General features: G+C 47.7%; 7 protein-coding genes across 7 annotated transcripts; 2 read left to right on the forward strand and 5 right to left on the reverse strand.

Annotated features, from left to right (window-relative positions):
* The first annotated feature begins 330 nt into the window (after positions 1-330).
* Positions 331-1,755, forward strand: FOMMEDRAFT_143148 (ras-domain-containing protein). Its single transcript, XM_007271112.1, has 8 exons — positions 331-389; positions 451-475; positions 536-594; positions 660-720; positions 777-804; positions 861-866; positions 917-1,193; positions 1,297-1,755. The coding sequence occupies exons 1-8, from the start codon at positions 353-355 to the stop codon at positions 1,431-1,433; spliced, it is 630 nt and encodes a 209-aa protein (XP_007271174.1). The 5' UTR covers positions 331-352; the 3' UTR covers positions 1,434-1,755.
* Positions 1,756-1,797: 42 nt separating this feature from the next.
* On the reverse strand, positions 1,798-5,776 carry FOMMEDRAFT_149121 (ras GEF). Its single transcript, XM_007271113.1, has 7 exons — positions 5,604-5,776; positions 4,481-5,529; positions 3,709-4,414; positions 3,422-3,599; positions 3,198-3,354; positions 2,796-3,134; positions 1,798-2,730 (listed from the first exon to the last, which is right to left on the reverse strand). Exons 2-7 carry the CDS (start codon positions 5,030-5,032, stop codon positions 1,978-1,980), a joined length of 2,685 nt encoding a protein of 894 aa, XP_007271175.1. The 5' UTR covers positions 5,033-5,529; positions 5,604-5,776; the 3' UTR covers positions 1,798-1,977.
* Positions 5,777-6,501: 725 nt separating this feature from the next.
* On the forward strand, positions 6,502-7,060 carry FOMMEDRAFT_31784 (uncharacterized protein; the record flags this gene model as incomplete). The annotated part of the gene is made up of 3 exons (XM_007270886.1): positions 6,502-6,714; positions 6,778-6,906; positions 6,962-7,060. 3 exons carry the CDS (start codon positions 6,502-6,504, stop codon positions 7,058-7,060), a joined length of 441 nt encoding a protein of 146 aa, XP_007270948.1.
* A 497-nt stretch (positions 7,061-7,557) lies between these two features.
* On the reverse strand, positions 7,558-9,210 carry FOMMEDRAFT_136957 (terpenoid synthase; the record flags this gene model as incomplete). The annotated part of the gene is made up of 3 exons (XM_007271114.1): positions 7,558-7,719; positions 7,794-7,967; positions 8,035-9,210. The coding sequence occupies 3 exons, from the start codon at positions 9,208-9,210 to the stop codon at positions 7,558-7,560; spliced, it is 1,512 nt and encodes a 503-aa protein (XP_007271176.1).
* Positions 9,211-11,869: 2,659 nt separating this feature from the next.
* On the reverse strand, positions 11,870-13,279 carry FOMMEDRAFT_161622 (D-aspartate oxidase; the record flags this gene model as incomplete). Its single annotated transcript, XM_007271115.1, has 7 exons — positions 11,870-11,948; positions 12,005-12,247; positions 12,308-12,723; positions 12,778-12,920; positions 12,978-13,023; positions 13,075-13,190; positions 13,255-13,279. 7 exons carry the CDS (start codon positions 13,277-13,279, stop codon positions 11,870-11,872), a joined length of 1,068 nt encoding a protein of 355 aa, XP_007271177.1.
* A 601-nt stretch (positions 13,280-13,880) lies between these two features.
* FOMMEDRAFT_95964 (CRAL/TRIO domain-containing protein) lies at positions 13,881-15,268 on the reverse strand (the record flags this gene model as incomplete). The annotated part of the gene is made up of 7 exons (XM_007270919.1): positions 13,881-14,052; positions 14,111-14,226; positions 14,349-14,586; positions 14,642-14,749; positions 14,812-14,840; positions 14,911-15,102; positions 15,164-15,268. 7 exons carry the CDS (start codon positions 15,266-15,268, stop codon positions 13,881-13,883), a joined length of 960 nt encoding a protein of 319 aa, XP_007270981.1.
* A 332-nt stretch (positions 15,269-15,600) lies between these two features.
* Positions 15,601-19,599, reverse strand: FOMMEDRAFT_129141 (uncharacterized protein). Its single transcript, XM_007271116.1, has 3 exons — positions 18,169-19,599; positions 16,831-18,089; positions 15,601-16,773 (listed from the first exon to the last, which is right to left on the reverse strand). Exons 1-3 carry the CDS (start codon positions 19,529-19,531, stop codon positions 15,928-15,930), a joined length of 3,468 nt encoding a protein of 1,155 aa, XP_007271178.1. The 5' UTR covers positions 19,532-19,599; the 3' UTR covers positions 15,601-15,927.
* Between the last annotated feature and the right edge of the window lie 2,656 nt (positions 19,600-22,255).

The following is a 22,255-nucleotide window of genomic DNA, read 5'->3' on the forward strand; positions in this document are numbered from 1 at the left end:
AATTTGCAAAAGAGGCTTAAGCTTATGCCGATGACGTGTCGGGGGGTATAGAGAAGAGTGATGGTAAGACCTAAGACTGAGTGACTTTCCGCGCTCAACTCGCTCAGGGCAACGCAGAGACACGCTAGGGCTTTTACTTCAGTGAGCCTCACGGCGTCGGGACAGGTTGTGGCGAGCAGGAAAGGGTGTCTTTGGTGAGATGCTGGCAGAAGACAAGTTTTTCACGGCACATGTTCCGCGTGTAGGGGCCATTAGTCTCACGGTCACGTCATCACGCTGCGCACTCGAGGCACCACTTTCCTGGAGTCCTTGCCTTGCCCACCATCTTCCCCCTCAATCCTCCATCTACACCATGTCAAAACAATATCAATTCAAGCTTGTGCTCCTGGGTGAGTCGTATTACACTCTATACAAACTCCGTACGTGTCGTTGACAAGGTGCGACCACTAGGCGAATCTGCTGTGGGGAAGTCAAGGTACGCGTGTTACTCTGATGCAAGAACTCTACTCAACCTGTTTCATTGAAACTTCTACAGTTTAGTTCTCCGGTTTGTCAAGGACCAGTTCGATGACTACCGGGAGAGTACAATTGGCGGTTCGTTTGTTTCAATGTGACATCTATCACGTAGCATGTGTTTCTTACATCTCACTTGTATTTAGCGGCATTCTTGACACAGACGGTCTCCTTGGAAGATGGCTCGACAGTGAAGTTCGAAATCTGGTTAGTAATTTTGCTCACCGCATTATGCGATCGTCTCATCTTGTTTTGCAAAACAGGGATACGGCTGGACAGGAACGTTACAAGGTATGTGTTTATCATTTGTCTTGACTTGCGAACAACGTAATTTACCATTCGATCAGTCTTTGGTAGGTATAGGTTTGCTTATTTATCCCATAGCGACCTTACGTGTTCCAAGGCTCCTATGTACTACCGAAACGCAAACTGTGCCGTTGTCGTGTACGATATCACACAATCTGCGTCGCTTGAGAAAGCAAAGACCTGGATCCGCGAACTCCAACGACAAGCCGATCCATCAATCGTCATCGCTCTCTGCGGGAACAAGGTTGATCTCGAGGAGCGTCGACAAGTTCTGCAGGAAGAGGCTCAGAACTACGCGAAAGAGGAAGGTTTAATGTGGGGTGAGACGAGTGCCAAGACTGGTTTGGGTGTCAACGATATCTTTACGGAACTTGGTATGACCTTTGCTTTCTTTCTATCTGATCCCGTCACTCGTCTCGAACGAGGTGGCGAAAGGAAGAAGAGGGTCCGTTGCTGACGCTATTTTGTATTACACAGCAAAGAAACTTCCACAGACCGCTCCTCCGCCACAAGCACGCGGCGCTTCGGCGCGAGGCAGTGCTGGTGGTCCGAGGGCAGCTGTTGATCTCACCAAGGGTCCTGGAACGGGTGGTCAAGATGCATGCAACTGTTGAACGACGACAATGTGTGGGACATCACACAACTCCTTCACATCATTTTCATTCCTTTCAATCATATCCCCTTATATGGAGCGAGCGCTGCAATCTACTTGCATTGCAGTGACCATCATACTTTGTTGGTCGCGTCAATTTTTCCTTTCCCTGCACACTTACTTCTACAATGTTCTCTCCTAGCCCTTCTTTACCTTTTCATCTGTAATCTAATCACAGTCTGTTTGATGGCTTACTTTGTCCCTGCTGTCTTTATGCACAGTTTAGGGGCGGGTCTTTTTCCCTTGATAGATATGGACCAAGTTCATTTCCAATTTCATTTCGTTCCAATTTCAAGGTATGAACATGCAAATACAAGATTCCGCAAGATGATTCGAGAAAGAGAAATGCGAAGAGGAGATACAAAATAAGTTTACATTTACTCGATGATAATACCCAAGCCCAAAGTGGTAACAAGAAAGAAAAACGAAAAACGAAAAACGAAAAACGAAAAACGAAAAAAGAGAATTTCAGAAACTCGAAGTAACAAACAATCGGCTTGTCAGAATCAAAACCCAGCAGCCTCAAGACCCTTCCGAATATCCGCATGTGAAATCTCACTCGCTTGCAACTCCTGACTCCTCGTCCAAAACGCTGAAGGTTCCTTTAGCTTCGCAGCACCAATCGTAAGTTGCTCGTTGATAAAAGCCATTACGGTCGAATCCTCCACTACGTTAGGCGCTTTCCCTTGAAAACGAACGACTGCACGAATAGCGTCGTAGAATTTCTGACGTTTGACAAAGTTGATGAGTGGAGGACCGAGTGGGGCGGAAGTGTAGGTTCCTCCTGCACCCGGAGCGGCAGGACAGGACATTACGGAGCATGGTGAAGGAAGGCCCGTCAAGAATGACGGTACGGGGCTTGCCAGCGGAGGTGCGGCATTGGCAAAAGGGTGATGATGATGATGAGAATGAGAACGATCCGGTTGAGGTTCGGAAGGCGAAGGCGACACGGCCCGTACAATCCTATGTGCCTTCGCGGTCGAAAGTGGGAATTGCACGTTATCTCTCATGTGGTCTTGGATGTGTACGATGTCTGTGAGGAAGATCCCGATGAAGGGGACGCATGGTCCGTCGATTGATTGAAGCATCGCGCGGTAGGTGGTGAAGTTCCCTGTTGGCTCGTTCAGGCGTTGTAAAGTCTCGAATTGGTGCGTTCGACCGACGTGTGCCCATGTGAGGTGCAGGCGGGCGAGGACGGCACTTGACAGTGCTGCGATGATGGCGCTCATGGACGAGAAGTTATTTATGGCACGGCATTTCTAAAATAGATTTTCGTATTCCTTAGCAAAAAGTAGAGTTGAGGAAAAAGCCATTGCCAACTAACCTCGGCGACTTTAATCCAATACTCCACCGCATCAGCCCGCTTTCCAAGACCCTCGTGTCCAAGTACGCTGCTCTGTACCCATGCTGCAATTCGATCGTGCGTCGCACAAAACGCACTTAGATTCACAACACCATCGCCCATTTGATTCTTCGCCCAAAGTAGACACTCGCGAGGCCGGATCTTCACGTACAGCCTATGCTCAAAAAGCATGAGCTGAGCCGCGATATCCGCCGGTTCGAATCGCGTAAGTTCGTTCTTCGGTATGCGGTTGTGTTTGCGTCGTTTGACAGGAGTCAAAGGAGCAGGTGGGGGAAGGTTCGTTTGTGCAGTTGCATTTGACTGAAGAGAATTCATATCGGTCAAACGTCTGAGTGACTAACAGGATGAGTAAGAAATGCTAACCAGCTTGTCTATGGATTGTAAAAGCAGCTTTGCAGAGAGGGCCAAAGTTGGTGGTGAGATGATCATGCTTAAGAATTCCCTCAATCTTAGAACCACATGCGGGTCGTCTTGCAGCATCCCATGGTCTTCCACCCACATGGTCAGAATAGCAAGGACTCTAAATTTGAAGAAAGGTTGTCTTAAGGATTCACTCATCTTAACTTATAAACAGAAGGGCAACTCACCGCTTCTGTACGGGCCTTAATCTCTTTTCCCGCCATTCAACAGCTTCCGCTTGAGTCAAAGAACTGGGGTATTCCATTTCATAACGGTCAACGAGAAGGAGGAACAGATCGGTCGCGGTCGTAAAAGTGCTGAAAGTCGTAAGGCAAACGTCTCTGTACAACTTCTCCTCGGCCATTTCTACATAGATAGCGAATAATATATGCGAAAAGTAAAAAAATGTCCGTTTAACATACGAATACACTTCGAGAGGCGAATCAATTGCACAACCCGGTCAACGGGTACTTACTCAGAGGATCAGCAGTCAAACGTTCAACTAAAGCGGGAAGTGTACCCGCGCGCACGCTCCCATCGTACTCAAGCTTGATGTCGTCAGGAGAATATGATGGTCGCAAGTACCACGGTAAGCTCGCCTGAGCGACCTTCGAATTATGAAATGCTTGCGCTTCATCGTCTCCTGTGAGTTGCTTAACTTTATCCGAACGTCGAGGCGTCGACGGTGGTCGGACATCCTCGAAGGCACTCTGGAGCTCGTCGGCCGCAGTCGCGACTGTGTCAGGGTGCGGCGAGTCCAAGAACACAGACAGACGCGATAATGATTTGAAGTCGTTAACCATGATGGGCCGTCGTCGTGCGTGTCTAGTTTGCAGAGAAGGTGACGAGTCTGAGCGACTTCGGTTGAGAGGTGATCGAGGGGAAGCGCAAGAAGGTGAGTTATATGAGGGAGCTGGAGGTGTTGGAGGTGTTGGTTTGTTGATCTGCAATGCGGTCAGATCAGGTCGAACCAACTGTGGCATCGGCGTGTTTGGCGACCGTGGATATACCACCGACGATGCCAACGAGCCTTTATTCGGCGTAGAACCAAGCTCGGCTTCTATTGAGTATGCATCGATTTGCACATGTGAATGAGGGCTGATGCTTGACAGGGGTCCAACATCGTCAGGGAAATCCGTCACGACATGTACCGATGGGGACACGGATTGCAAGAAAGGCGCCTTTCGCAGAGGAGGAGTAACGCGTTAGCCTGCGCATTCGCCGAAAATACAAGGGCATTCATATACCTTCCTTCCGGGCTCAAGTATGGGAACCCAGTTGTCATCGTCAAGAGCGTTATACCCATGCCCACGAGCAGAAACAGGAGACATCGTAGAGTCCACGAAGCGGGAGACGCCGTGAACAGGTTCCGCTGCGAAGAGTTTCTCGGCCTCATACTCGCAAACGCGAAGCTCTTCCCTCACATTCAACAACCAATCTGCAGCGTCGTTCGAAAGTTCCGCGACGAACGCACTTGGCACCCATCCTATTCGGTTGTCACGCAGCGCAGCCCACCAGCCCGACTCTTCCTTCTCAACGATCTCGAGGATCTCATTCTTCCGGAAAGGCAAATGGTCCGGGTCTGTCGGAGCAAAGTCGTATAGGCACAGGACGAAGCACAACCTCCATTCGGGCGCAGTGCTCGCCGAGGAGCGCGACACGGTGGACAACATGTCGGTCGGTGGGGAGAAAAAGAAAGATGGCGAGGGCGAAGACTGAGGAGAGTTGGGATCATAGCCATCAGTCAGCGGTGGACAGTAATAAGGGTCTATGTGTAAACGTTGGCGTTCAGCGCGCATCACAGGATCAAAAATAGGTCGGCTATAGGCTCTCCAGTGTCTGAGAAGGGAAGGAGGTGCTTTGGACAGTGGGAAGAGCGGAGAGGGGACCACAAGACAGCTATATGCGCTTGACAGTCGTCAGGACAGTGTGTTCCCATCCTCGAGCATCCAGCTAAATAAATAACGGCACGCAGGCACAGCCTGATGACTGTAGAGGCCATTGTTGCTAGGTGCAACCCGCGATCAGGTTAAGCCTCTCCGCTCTGCACTGATACTCTGATTTCGGACTCCATCATCCACTTGCTCCTTTCGGAAATAGTGACGTTCGGAGCCGTCTAACCGAGCGGAGTGTTACGAGACGAGACTGCAGCATTTCGTACGTCTCTCAGACGACGAGCAATGTAACTCTTCGGGTCGCGAACGAACGTTTATCGCCCCAGAGTGAATCTCTGTCTGTATGTTTGATGGGAGAAATGGAACCCTGAGACCAATGCACTTCATTTTCATCAACATGTCTGATAGTTGAACAGATGCTCGTCAGACGAGTGTCCGAAATTATTACGGAAGAGCATCGGGAAATAGAACATACTACTTTGTGTCGCGACAGGCGTCGGTGACTCGGCCAAGGAAACATTCCCGTGTAGGACAACGTCCTCCGAAGTTCCATTGAGGAAGCCGCATATTCCGTTGCCGTCCAAGGGACGAAGGGACCGCACATACACGGACAGCACCGAAAATCGCCACACGACCGGAATTGCATGCTGTTCTCTGCAAAGTGCACTGTTTTACTTCCGACAACGCAATATTTCTTTGAGCGGGAGACAACCGAAATTGAACGCTCTCGGAGATGTTCTCGAACGGGAAGTAGCCTACCCAAGGACTCCGTGCCTTTCCGTGCCTCCGTGCGTGTCTCCGACAGCTTGGCAACCACGAGATATGCAAGAAGCGCTGTTTCAGACGCAATCCTGCATGAAAAATCAAAGCATGGGTGCTGTATCATGATCGGCTAGACGCGCAGAACAAACTTCGTGATATGGACAGGAGATGAAGAAAGGAACGAAGATTGCAGATGCTGATGCCTATAAGTCAAAAGCTCCCGACCCATCACAGAACGGGGAAAGCATGTTGATGAAGATGGATTGAATGACGGTGTGCCGGATTAACATGTGGGACCTGTGCTCGCAGACGGTGACGAGAATGCGATCGCGTCGCACAACGCAGATGTTCAAGCAGGTATATCGCCTATCGCCTCACGGGGTAATCTTGCGCAGCGTCGACACGTGAATCAATCTTACCGTCGTCATGTACTCGGAAGAGCGGCGCGTCCTCGTCAATGCTCCTCTTCGCGCCGTTGTCGCCGTCGTCGTCGAGTACAGAGCCATTGGGCGGCGAAAACAGCGCTGCTTCTTCGGAGGTCCATAACAAGCAATTCTGACATCAGCAAGAAAGTATCCCGGCTGGATCTGTCGTGTTTCGTCCATGAACACATGCTCGTCCTTTCTTCGCTAAACAAACTGCTCGGGCAGGTCCTGAGCCCGCCAGCGCTGCATACAGCAGTGCTATTCACTGCTTCTGGCGCCCTTGTTTCATTTGCATCTGCTGCGACACGTCCGAAGGATGATATTCGTGTACTTGTTGGGCTTGCGAGTGAAGTATGGGCAGAGACAAGAGAGGATGGTGAAGGGATGGTTGATAGCGAAGTACAGCGATTTTTCTGTTTGATGAGTTATGGTGCCTGACGTATTGCCCCGTTGTGCATATAGTTGGGACGCATCATCGTGCTACCAGTCGTTTCAGTACCCAAGCAAGAGGGCCAACCACCAAAAGATCCTGCTCTCCTCATAGCACTCAATGCTACAGACGATATCGAATGGGGCGATCTGCAACTCAAGGTATACCATATCTGTTTCGTTTCTTCTTCCCATTGGTCTTACTCTGATTGTGTAGGGCCAGAACCTTGCTGCACACCTTGCCAAACCACTTCAACAGGTACAAGATAAACTCGATGCAGCTCCACCTCCTCCCAGTAAGAGTGGACGCCGTTGATGCCAGATGCTGTTCAACGAAGATTTTCATCCTTGCTCATTCGCATCCGTTTGACTTGAGAATTCCGAGTTTGACGCCTATGTGCTCCGTGCTATGTCTGTGCCGATTGTCGTCTATCGATTAACTATATACGCACCTACCTGTGCTTTCGGTATCCCTTTAGATTGCCTATCTTTTCGCAGAGAAGAGGAACGGAGCGCTTCTAATACTAATTGTGTTCAAGTATTAACTAGATCATGAATTGTCAATTCAAATCAACGCAAATGAAATAAGAAACAGCAGGAAAGGAGAGAAAGACAGTCATGTATGTTGCAAGTAAAAACAAAATGGCAAAATGACAGGTGTCAAATCATTGTCATTGTTATGAAAGTGTCAACTTGAGTGCGCAAAAGAGAAGAGTGGAGACTGATCTAATGCAAAGCAAGAAAAGAAAAGAAAAGAAGCAAGAAAGATGCGTTTATCAAATTAATAAATTGTAGGAAATGAGGAGTGAGACGTCAAGAAGTCCGGTTGACAACGCGTTCGGCAAGTGCATCCAGTGCGTTTCGAGCGTCGCTTTCGGGAAGAAGATGAAGCACTTCGCGTGCCTTGTCTGCGTGTAATTGCGCAAGCGCGCGTGTTCGTTCGACACCTGACGAACGGCGCACAAGGTCTCTGGCCTGTAAAGCGATGAAAGCGCAAAATTAGATCTGACATTGAGGCTGATTGGAGAATTGGAGACGCGAGATCTTACATGCTCTACATCGCCTGCTTGCTCGAATTTGCGATTTATTAATGGACCCATCGCCGGATGCTCCTCCCAGGCAAACAATGCAGGCCCAGTTACTAGACCCAACTGCAAGTCGGCACCGCCAGGCTTCCCTAATTGACTATCCGCAGCTTCGTAGTCAAGGACGTCATCAACGAGCTGTTGAAAAATAGAATAGAGTTAGTATCAGCTCATGTCCCAGAGTTGGTTTAATTTAAGGAAATACCTGAAAGGCGATCCCGATATTCCGGCCGTACGCATATGCAACTTCTTTCCAGATCTCGCCTTCTCGCGCACCGCCTAGTACCACCGCTGCACGAGCACTCTTCGCGATAAGACTTGCCGTTTTAAGATACGACTTCTTCAAATAGACGTTCCACATCTCTCGGCCCATAGGTACCTCTAGTGGCATCTCCGTCCCCTTCCCTTTGCCTTTAACATCACCACCTAGTCCGAGTTCACTCAATCCCGATCGACTGAGTACACCCTCCTCGCCTCCATTCAGTGCAGCTTGCATTTGCAGGATTTCGCCCTCGACTAGGTTTGCAATGACACCGGCAATAAGCTCAACGCATTCAGACGAACCTAATCGACTGAGTGCTGCACTAGCCCGACCTAATAGAAAGTCACCCGCAAGGACGGCAAGTTTGTTGCCAAATGCAGCTGGTGCAGATGCAGCTCCGCGTCGAAGTGCCGCTCCATCTATCACATCGTCATGTAGCAGTGACGCAACATGAATCATTTCGACGATTTGAGCAAGACGTCGTTGTGTCGGAAGAAGTTGTAATGGTGTCGCGAGCGCAGGTGTCATATGTGATTCGTCTGTCGGAACGTAAACTGGTGGGGACGATCTTGAGCGGGGAGGTGGAAGCTCGAAAACACTTTCAAAACTACGAGTGTGGTCCGGCATGTTTGGATTCCAATCATTTAATACGTCTGAACGTGATAATGGACTGTCAAGTTCCTCAGCGCGTCCACGAGCGCCTTCTTGCTCTGCAGCCCATCGCTTTTTATCCCAGTCACTACCGAGGCCATTCGTCGCGTGTGAAAAGAGGAGAACCAGCAAAGGTCTAATCTGCTTTGAGGGTTGCAGAAAATAGTACTCTGCAATTTTAGTTAAGGAGGGGTGAGAAGACCCAAGCAAATGGAGCAGTGTCTTCCGTAGAGTCGTTAGCTCATGACCAAGGTACTTGAACGGATCCACAATACGAGCGGAAGGCGTTGGCACGATTCTTGAAGGACCAGAGGGCCGAGAGTGATCCTTAACATTATTAGCTATAGCCGTCTCGGTAGGCCGTTTTTGTGCATGCGCGAAAGCGCTGGAGCACTGTCGCGTGACGTGTAAAGACCGCTGGGAACCAGCTCGAGAAGCCACATGGAGATATCTGGAGCTTCCTTGCATGTTCAATATAAAAGTCGTTATTGCGAGCAGGACAAGGGAATGGCGGTCGAAGAGGGAAGTAAGTGGACGTCGGAAGAGCCCCCGACTGACGCAGCGTATGGGCCGCCCAATTTCTATTGGCTGTTTCTTTTTTCGACACCCACGGTCATCACTGCGCACGAAATTCCTCATCCTCTCCGAAAATACTTCATAAATTCAACATTCCAGCGACTCGCACATTTGCATTGGCGAAGTAACTTCGAATTAAATACATGCCTTCTTAAATTCTGGAAGAAGAAAAAAACTGAATCACAAGCAATGTTACATGGATACAGGCTAAGATTCTCAACAACGTCCCAGAAAAAAGCCTAGGTTCTCGCTGTCCGTACTGTTCAAGTCGAACTTTAAAGGAAGCTCGGGTTTGTTATCAGTGCACCTCCAAAGTGAGTACTCAATAATCTCTGCTAGGCGAGAAGGTCAAGTGATAACTTAAATAAGAAGACAGAACACGAGGAAGACAGGCCCAGGGAGGCAGATTAGAACCGCGTCAAGGAGCATATGGAAGAAGTAGCTGTCAATGTCTATCACATTGCAGGTTACATGTGTGCAGTAAGATCGCACGTCCTATTGACACATGTTTACCGTACGTGAGGGCATGTTGCTGTTTCTGGCTTACTATTATGCTGATACAGAATACAGGCTCTGTTTGTTCTCCCAGACGCAGCACAATTACGCTTTCTACTGTGTCCTGTATAGGCTGTACTCGTACAGCAGAATATGATTCAGAACATATATATACTCTCACTTCGCATCTTGTGCTATTGAACCCAGTTCCTACAGCCTTCGCTCTTTCGCAGATGTCGTCATATCCCTTGAGCATCAACTCACTGCCCGCGGAATCTCTCGTAGACATTTTTCACAACTGTGTACGCAGCAAGCACCGTGGACAGGAAAGCGTCAGGGTACCGATTACAATCTCGAGCGTTTGTCGACGATGGCGCGACGTGTCTCTCTCATTCGGAGCCCTTTGGACCTACTTGTACTGCTACCTTCCTGGTCCTCATAAATGGCTGATTGAGGTTTTCGATACATGGCTTCGCAGAGCAAATGTGGCACCACTCAATTTCACCTTCAAAAGTCGCCTCGTGGAGAACACTCTCCAGAGGAACATCGGATAGCCGAATGTATCATCTTAATGTTGCTCTCCCACCACTGGCATTGGGGTCAAGTCAATTTTGATTGGCAATTCCGTCCATCCCCCGACTTCCCCGTTATAAGGTTAACTGATATGCCGATGTTAACCTCATTGCGCATCAAAATTTGCTTCATTAGTAATCGATTTGATGAACGTGGAAGTATCAACCTCGCACGGTCGTCGAAACTCGTCTATCTACGGATCCAGGGCTCACTTCTTGTCGAACTCGGACATGTATCACTGCATTCAGCACATTCGGTCCAGCTCTTTGTAAAGCGACCTACCTCAACACAATGTCTCAACGTTCTCAGTGCGGCTCCGAATTTGAAGGAATTTCGGGCTGTCTTCGGACACTGGTATAATTTATCTAAAGGCGTGAAAAACTCTATCATCTCGCATAACCTCCGGGACCTTGTGCTGCGCGTGGAGGATTCTTTTGCGCCTGTAATCAGTTCACCGCCTGTAATCAGCGAATTGGAGCTCCCTGCTCTGGAACGCTTGCTGTACAGGGACGGACGTTTCGTACATGGAGGCGAAGATCTCTTGGCTTTTGTCCAACGTTCCTCACCACCATTAACTCATCTGAATATTAGCGGCAACTGCGCGAGCGAAGTCACGCTTATGCACATTCTACCTCTTCTTCCCCTGCTTCAGGCGCTGTACTTGAATCGTTGCACTATCTCCGCACGGCTTTTTGCGCTCCTTTCTGCGCAAAGAGATACTCTTGCAGATAGCAACGCTGGCTATACAAGCGACCAGATTATATGCCCCAATCTTAAATCGTTCGACTTATCGGATTACACCATTGTTGGGGATGTACGTGAATGTGCCAATGCATTTTGCACTGTTCTGGACTCACGTTGGGATGTATTGAGGCTATGGCACCATTGGAATGGTCGGCTTCGTGAGTATCTTCACGAGCTTGACGGCCCATTTGATGCAGGCGATCACGAAAGAGTGTATCATCACATCCGGGACAGCAAGTCTGAAATTTTTGCTGCACGTTCCGGCTCCAATACTACTACCTGGTCCTGGAGGGCTGCTTTGATGATCTAAAACATGTTTGGTCGGGCAGTTATGTGCCGCCTTCGAGCCGGAAAAAACTCGACTTGCCAGTATCTCCGAAACCGTCTGTTAGCAGGTACTTAGAATATTTCACCCACTAAACCAATTTTACTGATAGTTGAGTGTAGCCTTTGGGGGCGAGAAAAATAACCTTTATGCCAATAGCTCTTACATGGCGCGGATATAGGCAAATAAAATGTCATTCCCATAATGGCAATATTTACTTATTGTTTTAGTTGTTGCACGTATTGCGGAATGTCCTTACTATACAAATTCGCAAATTCCTGTTATTCTCAACAAACGGACGTATCGAACACGTGCAGATATCATCTCATAAAAACTGTAAATTACGAAAGGCGACAGCAGTATCAGAGTGTCAGCATGCATAACCTTTCCGTTTCCACAAAAAACTTCAATGGATCACTGTAGCAATTCTTCCAGTAGATTCGCAGCAATGCTTGCGGATCCCCATGATGACTGAACGCCGTATCCGCCATGGCTAGAACAAATAAATGAACGAGTTACAAGCATTCGGAGCGAGTTTCTCAGACATACCCATAATTGTAGACTATTGGAACTTTTAATCCAGCGACTGTCTCGAGTATACCCTTTTCGAGGCGAATTCCTCCATTGCGTCCAGGCCGCAAGCCACAGCCTTCCTCAATAATGATCGGTTTCACATCTTCGATTGTCGGTACACGAGACTTATCCTCGGCATAAGAGGGAGAGAGCTCCGGGCAAAGAACAAGTCCTCGTTCAAGAATATCTTTGGTTGTAACTGCACGAGGTTTCGGCTCCCTTAGACAAAGACAAAGCTTTAGTCGCGAACTGCATAGTCTATCCTCTGTTTAGACACACCAATCATTAGGATCTTTTATTCCGCCGACGATGACATCTCCGCTGCGTCTCGGAATTATATATGTCCACAACCCAGTCTCGGTGCTGCTCACTGTGCGACCAAAGTGAACCCATGGCGCTCGTAGGAGTACCGTCTGGCCACGGATAGGGTATACATCTTTATCTTCGACACCGCCAAGTGTTCGTGCACCAATCCCTGCGCATACAACGATGGCAATGGGCAGATTACCCTCTGTATATGCGCCTTCTGCGAGCTGTGAAATATGCTGTATTGATGCACGTTCGGTACGCCCACCAAGGGTACGGAAGCGTTCGAGAAGATAAAGAAGGTAGACCGGCATGTCAATTGTTAGTGTCTTGAAGGAAACACCGCAAACTGAACCCGGAATGAGCTCGTCCTTGGGAAGATGCCTGAACTGCAGCATAAGGGTCAGATTAATTAATGAGAATGGATTAGGTTAATAGCATACTTCAGGCATGACTTCTAGATTATTTATTCCTGGTTTTTCTTCGCAATAGTATTCAACTTGAGGGATACGCATGAAGCATTGCTCAGAGTCCTTCCCAGATTCGGACATTTCCCACATAACATTGAAGGTTTCGCGATCCATCTCTAAAATAGATCGTTATTTGTCTAGTCGGGCCTCCATTTTTCCCCCTGATGACTCACTTTGCTGTCTACCATCGTCACCTGCAAGACTGACATGATGCGCTCCCTGTGAAGCAGTCATTATGTGTTCCAACTTGACGACTATCTACGTACTTACGGCCCACCAACTTGTGTATCGAATACTCTTCGCGTCATCAGGAAAGACTTCTGCGACAATGGTGACAGGGTCCCCTTTCTCCAATATCCTAATAGCAGTCGATAGTCCGATAACTCCTACAGACAAAGATGAATTCATTACCATGACTTGATTAGGCATTTCCAGTGGATTATAGTTTACCTGCTCCCAACACGACTACAGACATGTTGACTGAAATCTGTAAGATTTAGAAGCGATGGATGCGTAATAACTTGAATGGCTTATTGATATCTAGGAAGGAATCGGAATTGGATTTCCGAACGATCACAAGATAACGTTGATCAACTATCGATCCTATGTATTGTCGACTTGTTATCATTATAGTAGTAATTACCATAATAAGCCAGCTACAAGTGACTACCAGTCTCTCCACTTGTTATCCTCAAATTCCGTTGACCACACTGCAAATAAGTAAAGCCTTGGGTTCTCACTTTCTAAAAACATTAGTATAATATACACAATGTCAATCAAACGTTTAGATATCCGAGTATTCACCCGCATTGGGTTCACGAAAGGGTTTTTGGCTCCATTTATTTCAAAGTAGAAAATCACTATTTAAACGAATCTATTATGACGCCCGGAAAGAGGCCAAACATATTGATTTCTAAGCGGACACCTCGACTCCAACATCCTGTACCGAAACGCGTGGTTCATCCCTATGCTTGTTAATATCAACAGCTTCTAATTCAGAGGAAAGCTGATCTGGTGCTGGAATAGCTGTTTCCGACGAAGCCTCGGAGGACCTGCATAGTATCAGATTTGGTAAGTCATATAAACTCAAGCGAAATGAATGAATGAATGATGGCATACGACTTGTTTTCCTGGTCCTTCGTTCTTTGACTAGTCAGTTCTGGGCTACCTGAAGCTTCTGAAACTGCATTAGACCCAGTTGAATTAGGCTTTTGCGACCGAGTGCCGTCAGGTGCTATCCCGCAGTACCTAAACGGAATGAAATGAACATCAGAGACAGAACTGAGGCAGGACAAGAATAACATACTCGACGATCTGCGACCAATAACTCTCAGGCTCAAATTCATATTCAAACTCGCCTCCGAAATCTGCATCCAGCTGCTCGGCAGGTATGAGCTCCAGCAGATCGGGATTAAAGCGGATCTATCATACAGAAAAATAGGTCAGTCTCATGATACAGCAGCTCGTGAAGTTAAATTTATCGCTCTTTCTGTTCTTTCACTTATGGTGCGAATAGTGAAGAGTCGGGTATATCGGGCACTCACCTTATCCCTCGTTACCGGATCCATAAATGGCGCGATGCCTTTGTAGAAGAAGGCGAGGATGCTGGGCATGTTCACAACGAGGCCTCTGCCGAGCGTCTCAGGGTAATGGGCTTGTAGAATGTTTAGCACCTTTCGGGCCGTGCCTATGGACGGGTTGGTACGTAGTGTTGTTGACTTGTAGTCTACTACGATTGCGATTGATTCGACGCCTGGTGGTTGCATGTCTTTTGCTCGTTCTCTGCCGAAGAACGTTTAGAATTCGGCACGTTGAAATGCATTAGAGGTGTGCTTACAGGCACCAGACCAGATGTCGTAGTTGACGAGGACTTGTCGGTGTATTCTCCCTGCCAGGACGCATGTAGACGACTGGCCTACCATCTTTATCGAATCCATTCAAGATGCTAAAATAAAAAGAGTTAGCAACGCGAAACGCATATCGCAACCTTATTTGGGATTAACCTACATCTTGCCCGTCTCGCTTTCTATTTTCACCTTTCAACGGCTTCGTAAGATACCAGACCAGAAATAAATAAATACGATATGAGAGGAGAAATGGACGTACTTCGTCGGGTGGTATTAAGTCTGGTTTGTACTCACGACGCCACTCAAGTGTCGTTTTCAGACGTTTCTTTGCGTCTTCAAACTTCCATTTCGCCGCTCGCATATATCGAGGCACGGTATCCGGCTTCTCCAACCATCGCTTCTCCCAACTATGGTATTCATCGCTTTCGGGAAGCATCTGTTCCCTAGCAAACTGACAAAGATAAGCTCAGCCACACAGTTACTCAGCAAACCAAATGCAACAGCACACTTACCAATCGTAAATTCTCTATCTGGGCATTCTGTTCATCGGAATACGACCAGGGCTTAACGACAGTCTCAGACGCAGGTGCCCTGTGTACGAGGTGCGTCTTGGACATGGCAAATGACCGCGTGAGATAAACCTAGCAGGATTACAAAGGGAGCCCAAGCCATCCTTGAGGGTCGCTGGCTCGGCCTTTTGTTTGTACCAGAGGGTTGGGATCAACGTGCAATCAAAGAACGGAACATAGGTCCGATTCGGTCTGGACGTCAGCACAGCTTACTCACACACAGTGACCATATGGCAATGTCATTGTCATGTCATCATGTCATGTATCATTTGCATGCAATTGTGACAAATGAAGTGAATGATTGTGAGGTACAGTACGATAGAAGTGGAATACATCTACTCTGTACTTATGCCACAAGACCGTCGAAAGAAATGAAGAGAGGGGTCGCTAGCTTGATGGACAGTTACAATAACGAAAGTTTGCCCGAGGATGATTGAGAATGCAAAAAAAAAAGTTTCCGGTCAATTAGGTATACGAGAGTTGAAAGGAAAAGTGCTTGAATGTCAGAATTTACACAACAGGAACCAGGAAACAGCGAGACCAAGACAGATATAAAAAGAACGATAGCTGAGGGATAGGGATAGATGTCAATGCAGCGGATAAATAGTCAGTGTACGTTGTGAGTCCATGAAATTATACTGAATGCAAAGCAAGTTGCCAGGTATGTACTTCAAAAGGAATGAAAATGTCGTGGGGATGGATTCATGTTATGTCCCTGCTCTCCAACTTGAAGGCGGACCCCTACTTTGGCGATATTGTGCTGGGGTGGGCATATTGGATGGTGCTGTCTTCGTTCGAGGCCGCGCCACCCCTCGTGATGGCTGGGCCTTGCTCTGTGGCATATTACTGGTCGACTCGGCTCGTTGGTAAGTTGGAAAACCAACCATACTTGCTGGACCACCACTACTCGAATTTCGGTTATTGAAAACCTGTGAGCGCCGCGCATTGGCGGCCACAGATGGTCCGAATGATTCACCATAAACGCTCGCGGTACCCCAGCCCGCCTCACTCATGGCACCCATCCCGTTACTCCCCGCATACATTGATTGTGGGGCAGCGGGAAACATTGGTGTTCCACCTCCCCACATATTGCTCATACCCGCCATGCCGTATCCGCCCATACCCGTGCCCATACCGGCTCCTGGCGCCGTGAATGCACTAACACTCGAACCGCGCTCCCACTCGTCTGCAGCAGCAGCCATTGCTTGTTGCGCAACCGCGTATTGGTACGCTTGCTTTGCAATGCGCATGGCATGCTGATGAGCTGCAAGAAAAGCAGTATCTGCGCCTGGCGGCGGCGTAGGAACCATAAACTGTGATGGATTCAGCCCCATGCCCATATTCATGCCAGGCATGCCTGGCATAGTGCCCATCGGACCCATACCACCCATCATTGGTGACGACATGCCCTGTTGCTGCCAGCCCATTTGCATGTTCAGGTTCACGCCTGCATTGTTTCCAAAGTTGAGTGGTGGAAGTTGCGGACTTATCATGGTGTCCTCGTTGTCCTCATCAAGGTTAAGTGGGCCTCGCCCATTGACCACGTTGCCGAACTGTGAAATAATCAAATGAGATGACTCTTCACTTACAGGTAAGAAATAAGAACATACATCAATAGCCGCTTTCGCCTCACTGCGCCTCCTCTCGCGCAATCGATTCTCGCGCTCTTCAACTGGATGCTGTTTCTCTGATTTCGTTTGACTCATCGACGACTTTCTTCCCCGGACTGTCTCATCCTTGTCAAATTCTACCGGCTCCTGGAAGCTAACGCTTGCGCGTTTCAAATGACCTCTCGCGCCTTTCATAGCACTAGGTGGCGTTGCTCCGATAGAGCTCCCCGCTGGACTATCCCCACTTCCGCGTATCTCTGGGTTGAAATAATCACTACCATCCATCGGTGTCAGAGGAGCCTTTCCATTCGATGAACCACCGGTTGAGCTGGCCGGACTTTCTTGACGTTTCCCAGCGAAAGTGAATGGCTTTTGGGACAACTTTTGCACGTCTGAACCCGTGCGTTGCGAAGACGATGTCCCAGAAATTGAAGAACCGGAGGCTGAGACAGCACTTCCATTCTGAGAAGCCGCAAGGAGCGGCCTGGTGGCAATTGAAGAAATGTCAGTCGGGGGGCGTGAGACTGCAATGAGCGTTGACGAAGATGAGTGACGATGGTGGGAAACGGGTCCAGATTCCTTTGACAGATGGTTCGAAGGTCCAGCCATTGAAATAGCAAAGGAAGGAGGAGTCGTAGCGGACTTTTGCGGGCGCGATACCACTCTGAACCCTGTGTTGCGATCTGGTCGGTCTTTAATTGGTACAGGACGCGAGTCCTCAGCTCTGCTCTTTGAGAAATCATTAGAAACAGGGAGAACGGGCACTGAGGCTCGCTTGGAATGAGTTGGTAACGGTTTCGGCGATTGTGTGCGGATTGGCGGAGTAATTGTGCTGGTAGAGGCTGGAGAATCGGGCTTTGAAGGATCTACGTAGGATGGTCTTGGAGTCGTGACCCTTGACAGATTAGCTTCGCTCTTTGAACCAGGTTTGTTGTGGTGATCAGTTAGACCTGCCGTCAATTGCGTTAGACGGTTATTGATATTTGTTGGACTGATCAAAGTCGTTCGCGGTTTCTCCTGATCAGGATCGTGACTGTCTGCAATGGGCTTGCCAGACAGTGGATTGCTCTTAGCATTGAGATCAATTAGTGGTTTCCGAGACGGTGTCGACGTGCCGCTGCTCCTGTGTGAGAAGGCACTGCCAGGTCGTTTTGGTTGCTTCAATACCGCCAGTGGCGCGTCTTCGTCAGAGGAGTCACTGTCAGAGCTGGATTCTGACGTGTCACTATCACCGCCAGCTCGACGTTGAGCGGCAAGTTCTATCGATGGAAAGCATGCAATTGAAGAACGTAAGACTATAAATAGGTATGTCACGAGAACCTGAATGAAGGAACGTACCACGCTTTTTAGCCTCTGCAAGGGTAGTCGCACGCTGAGCGGCGGCACTAGGATTAAGTTCACTCGTAGAATAGCTAGCTCTTTGCCGTCTATATAAACTGAATGAACGAGTTCCCATGAATGCTTCTGCCGACTTCTGGAAAGACGATGGGGGTGGGCCGCGAGATGGTGACGGGGAAGTATGGGAGGCATGTGCAGACGATCCATGGCCTAGTTCTGACCGTGCCGACGATGTTTGCTGGTGATGTGAATTGTTGGCCACGCGAGAACTGCCGTGACCTAAATCAGAACTGGCCCCGTAACTGCGCCTCGTTATGGTGCGCTGGCGACTGAGGCGGGAGCGGGAGCGAGAGGGAGAATATTCATCTGAATCGGATTCCTCGGATGAGGTCGTATCTGACGAGGCTACTTTGGATTGCCTTGAAGGATTTGATTTCCTTTCGCGACCTGGTCCGGGCGAGGCAGACCCAGATGATTGAACAGAGAGAGGCAATTTGGGAGGAGGTGGTATGTCCGATATGGTCGAGTTTGCCAAAGAAACAGGGCGAATTGTTGGGCTTGGAGAACCGCTCACTAAATTTGTACTGCTTCTACGCGCTTGTGCTTCCCGGAATGCCGCCACGGAAATGCGCTGTGAAGAATCCGTTGAAGCCACGCTGGCGCCGCGAGGACGTACGGGAGGAACAAATGATTGCGGGGAAGGTGATTGTGCAGGAGTGCGGTTTGACGGGGAGTTTGACCGGGTCTCAGGTAACACATGGCGGAAGGACTTGAGGTTGAACGACTCGTCCGTGAGGGGAGAAAGTGCCAGAGTCTCTGGATCTGGCTTGGCCGGTTTTGATTTTCTGCGCTCTCGCCAGCCGAACAGACCGCCACTGGACTTTGGGGCGTTAGGGGAGCCAGACTTTTGCAACGGCATCGGTTGGGGACGGGTATTTGCCTCTGCGCGAGGCAGAGTCGGAGTAGAGCTTGAAACATGATGCGCCGGAAAGACAGGCGCGTGCAATGAAGAACCATTGAAGGAGGTATCGAGCCGCAAAGAAAGTTTGTCGGAAGAAGCATTCAGTGGACTTCGTGCTGGTGCAAGGGAAGGGAGCAAAGGACTCGAGCTGGCCGCGGACGGCTTTTTGATGAAAGGAAGTCTGAGCTTCTTGGACGACGCGGCGGAGATGAAGCTCGCCGACGAGGAGGTATAGCCGTCGTCACCATTGCCGACGGAGGGCAGGAGGACAGACGGCGGGGAGAGGACGTAATCTTCAGAGGATGCATTGTCATCGACAGCAGCCGCAATGGAGCTGGTCGTGCTCGCTTGCGAACTTGAGGTCTTTGCCTTGTCCTTCTTGAAGAAGCCGAGGATGGCCATCTCGATACTGTCTGCGACGCCTGACCGACGACGCTCGTAGCGCGTACGCCGACGATGACGACAGTGAGATAGAGGCGGGTCGCAAGATGAAGTGGAGGACGAGAGTGGACTAGAAGGTCCTCACCTCACAACGTTGCTGCTTCGATCTTTCCTCATTAGGTTACCGCTTTCATCGTTTCGCATGCCGCCACAACCTTCTTTACCTGCTCCTTCCAGTCATCAACTGATACATTGATAGCCTCTTCGATAGCTTTTCAAGCGAGGCGCAAGTCTGAATTTCCCCGTAAACTGTATGTGCCCTATGAAAGTATAGAACCTTGTTTTGCTACGTAGTTCAACAAGAAATTTCGTATCATCACGGAAGGGAAAAAGTAACACGTGTGCCGATGATTGACAGGTGTTCACCAAAAGTAGCGTAATTCGGCTTGATGATGGCCAGTGGACGTCCCCACCCCGGCTGGACGTGCATATTGTGAAGAAACATATAGTGCACTGGTATCTCCATGTTTTCCTTCCCGAAGCCCCCATGTCTTGATTGATTGAACTACCCGCCACACCGGGTACATAACGTGAGAACAAAACTTGCCACATTGAAAATATATGCTATGACGTCGACTGCCAGAATAAGCCATGATGTGATAGTCGCCTTGTATGATGTACCTTTTGCTACCTTCATCCTGATCCTAGAATAGTACCCATCCACAAGCTGAATAGACAGTAACTGATATTCATTTCTGATTCGGTCACTACATAGCAAGGTGGTTTGCATCATGCCCTTTGCTTCTGGTCCAGGTCCAGGAACATAATTGTATTACCTCAGCAGTAATGCAACAATTCTTTTAATATTTACACATTTTTGTCATATAAATACTGATGAAGAGGAAATTCATGATGTGATTGGTCATTTTGAACTAAATATGTTTTTCAGCACATCAGCACTATCAAACTGCTCTTTGCTAGCTTTGACATTACAATGTGTATAAATATAAGAGACTCATGTATGTATTTGTTATTAGAGGAATATCAACTGTAGTCTATCCACGTAGGAAGCAAGCTATGAGCAGGCGACACGATTCCGGGCAAGCCCCGTCCCACGGGGCTGGAGATCCTAACAGCAAGAAACATAATTTAGGAAGAGGATCGTCGTCCGTCCCAGGCTACCAAGAGAAACCTTGTCACGAAAGAGTAGGATCTCACACAGCAACGCCTGAGACACTGCAAAGCAATCGTTCTTCTGATTGTGAGGGGAATCAAATTGAAGTAATTGGCATGGATTTTGAGCCAGGTGACATGATAACTGGCATATTTGATCAATGTATACATTTTGACAAGATCACAATTAGTCAGTGCCTCAAGGACATAGACAGAATACTACCTAAGCTTAATGACAATGACAACCAAAAGAAACTTAAACTCAAAGGCTACAAGAAGGAGCTTGAGCAAATCCAAGGCTATTATTTGAGTTTAAATCACAACAATCCTGACTGGAAGGAAAAAGTTTCTGAAAATGGTGAAAGGATCAGAATAATACAAAACAGAATTAATCGATATTTGTAAACTTCCTACTTATCTGTAGGTTACATTTATCATTTAACACAGAAAGTGCAAATCTAGTTGCCAGATTATAGAACTGTAGTGTTATATAGGTTAATACATACACATTTGCTTCTACAACTTAGTAAAAAGTATTCTATAACATTAAAAACAAGTATTCATTCTAACATTTCTACATCCTCTACCTAATATGTCTGTTGTCAACTATGCTTTTCTCCAGGTGCTTACCAAATACTGAGTAACATGTATAATAGTTCTTTTAAGTACTTTACAATTATATCTTCAATTAACAGTACTAGTTAGAGTAGTATCTGTTACAGAATTTCTGGACAGTAAAAACCATTCATTCTTAAGAAGCATAATACTTACTAACAGTGTATGTTGTATCCTGGCCTTTACTCCTTCAAGCCAAATGTACCTTGAGCAAAAGTAAAATGATTATTTAAGAACCTTTTTTAGTGTCTTATACTAAGACTATACATGTTTTATGTTGAATACAGATTAGGGAGAGTTTATAACAAGAATGTTATACTGTTATTACTTAAAATATGTAGTAGATAGAATTTAAATTTTGTAAACTCTAAGAGGGTCATTAGTTGTCCTAGACTATTAAGAGAAACAATACTATAAAAGAGCAGAATCTTACAAAAAAGTTTCATCTAGCATACTGTAGAGTAAGAGTTCCTCTAATAATAAGGAGTGTCTAATAAAAGCTATTAGCTTACCTTTTGATCCAGGAGACATAACAACCTGGTTATTTAACACAATTAGAAATATGGACATACAGTTAATTGAGTAGTACATTAGTAAAATAAGGGAAAAGCTAGAGTGTATTAATAATAAAGACTACAGGACCAAACACAAACTTGAGGATTTTAAGAGAGAACTTGAGGAGATCCAGAAATTACTTCCAAAGTTGAATCTTACTTATGATAGAGGTGAGAATGCAATTACTAGAAAGGGTGAGAGGCTCAGAGAAATAGACAAAGCAATTAATCAAGTGTAGTAATCTTTTGAACATTTGTGTCAGCAACAGTGTAGAGGGGACCTGAAGGCTCAGCAAGGGGACCCAGGCTACAACTATCCTACACAACAGAAATACAGAATAGCAAGCACTGGAATGTAGTCAGAACTACACAGAACAGGCAGAGAGAGAGAGTGAGACAAGAG

This window comes from Fomitiporia mediterranea (assembly GCF_000271605.1).
Source record: "Fomitiporia mediterranea MF3/22 unplaced genomic scaffold FOMMEscaffold_15, whole genome shotgun sequence".
Lineage (NCBI taxonomy): Eukaryota > Fungi > Basidiomycota > Agaricomycetes > Hymenochaetales > Hymenochaetaceae > Fomitiporia > Fomitiporia mediterranea.

Coding starts and splice junctions, on each gene's coding strand:
- FOMMEDRAFT_129141 (XM_007271116.1), bottom strand. CDS start 19,531: ATGGCCATCCTCGGCTTCTTCAAGAAGGACAAGGCAAAGACCTCAAGT. Junction 18,090..18,168: donor TGCAGAGGCTAAAAAGCGTG/GTACGTTCCTTC, acceptor TTCCATCGATAG/AACTTGCCGCTCAACGTCGA. Junction 16,774..16,830: donor AGGCGAAAGCGGCTATTGAT/GTATGTTCTTAT, acceptor ATTATTTCACAG/TTCGGCAACGTGGTCAATGG.
- FOMMEDRAFT_149121 (XM_007271113.1), bottom strand. CDS start 5,032: ATGCGCGCTGAACGCCAACGTTTACACATAGACCCTTATTACTGTCCA. Junction 3,600..3,708: donor TTTGACTGCTGATCCTCTGA/GTAAGTACCCGT, acceptor CTATCTATGTAG/AAATGGCCGAGGAGAAGTTG. Junction 3,355..3,421: donor TTAAGGCCCGTACAGAAGCG/GTGAGTTGCCCT, acceptor CTTCAAATTTAG/AGTCCTTGCTATTCTGACCA.
- FOMMEDRAFT_143148 (XM_007271112.1), top strand. CDS start 353: ATGTCAAAACAATATCAATTCAAGCTTGTGCTCCTGG. Junction 390..450: donor ATTCAAGCTTGTGCTCCTGG/GTGAGTCGTATT, acceptor TGCGACCACTAG/GCGAATCTGCTGTGGGGAAG. Junction 1,194..1,296: donor CGATATCTTTACGGAACTTG/GTATGACCTTTG, acceptor TGTATTACACAG/CAAAGAAACTTCCACAGACC.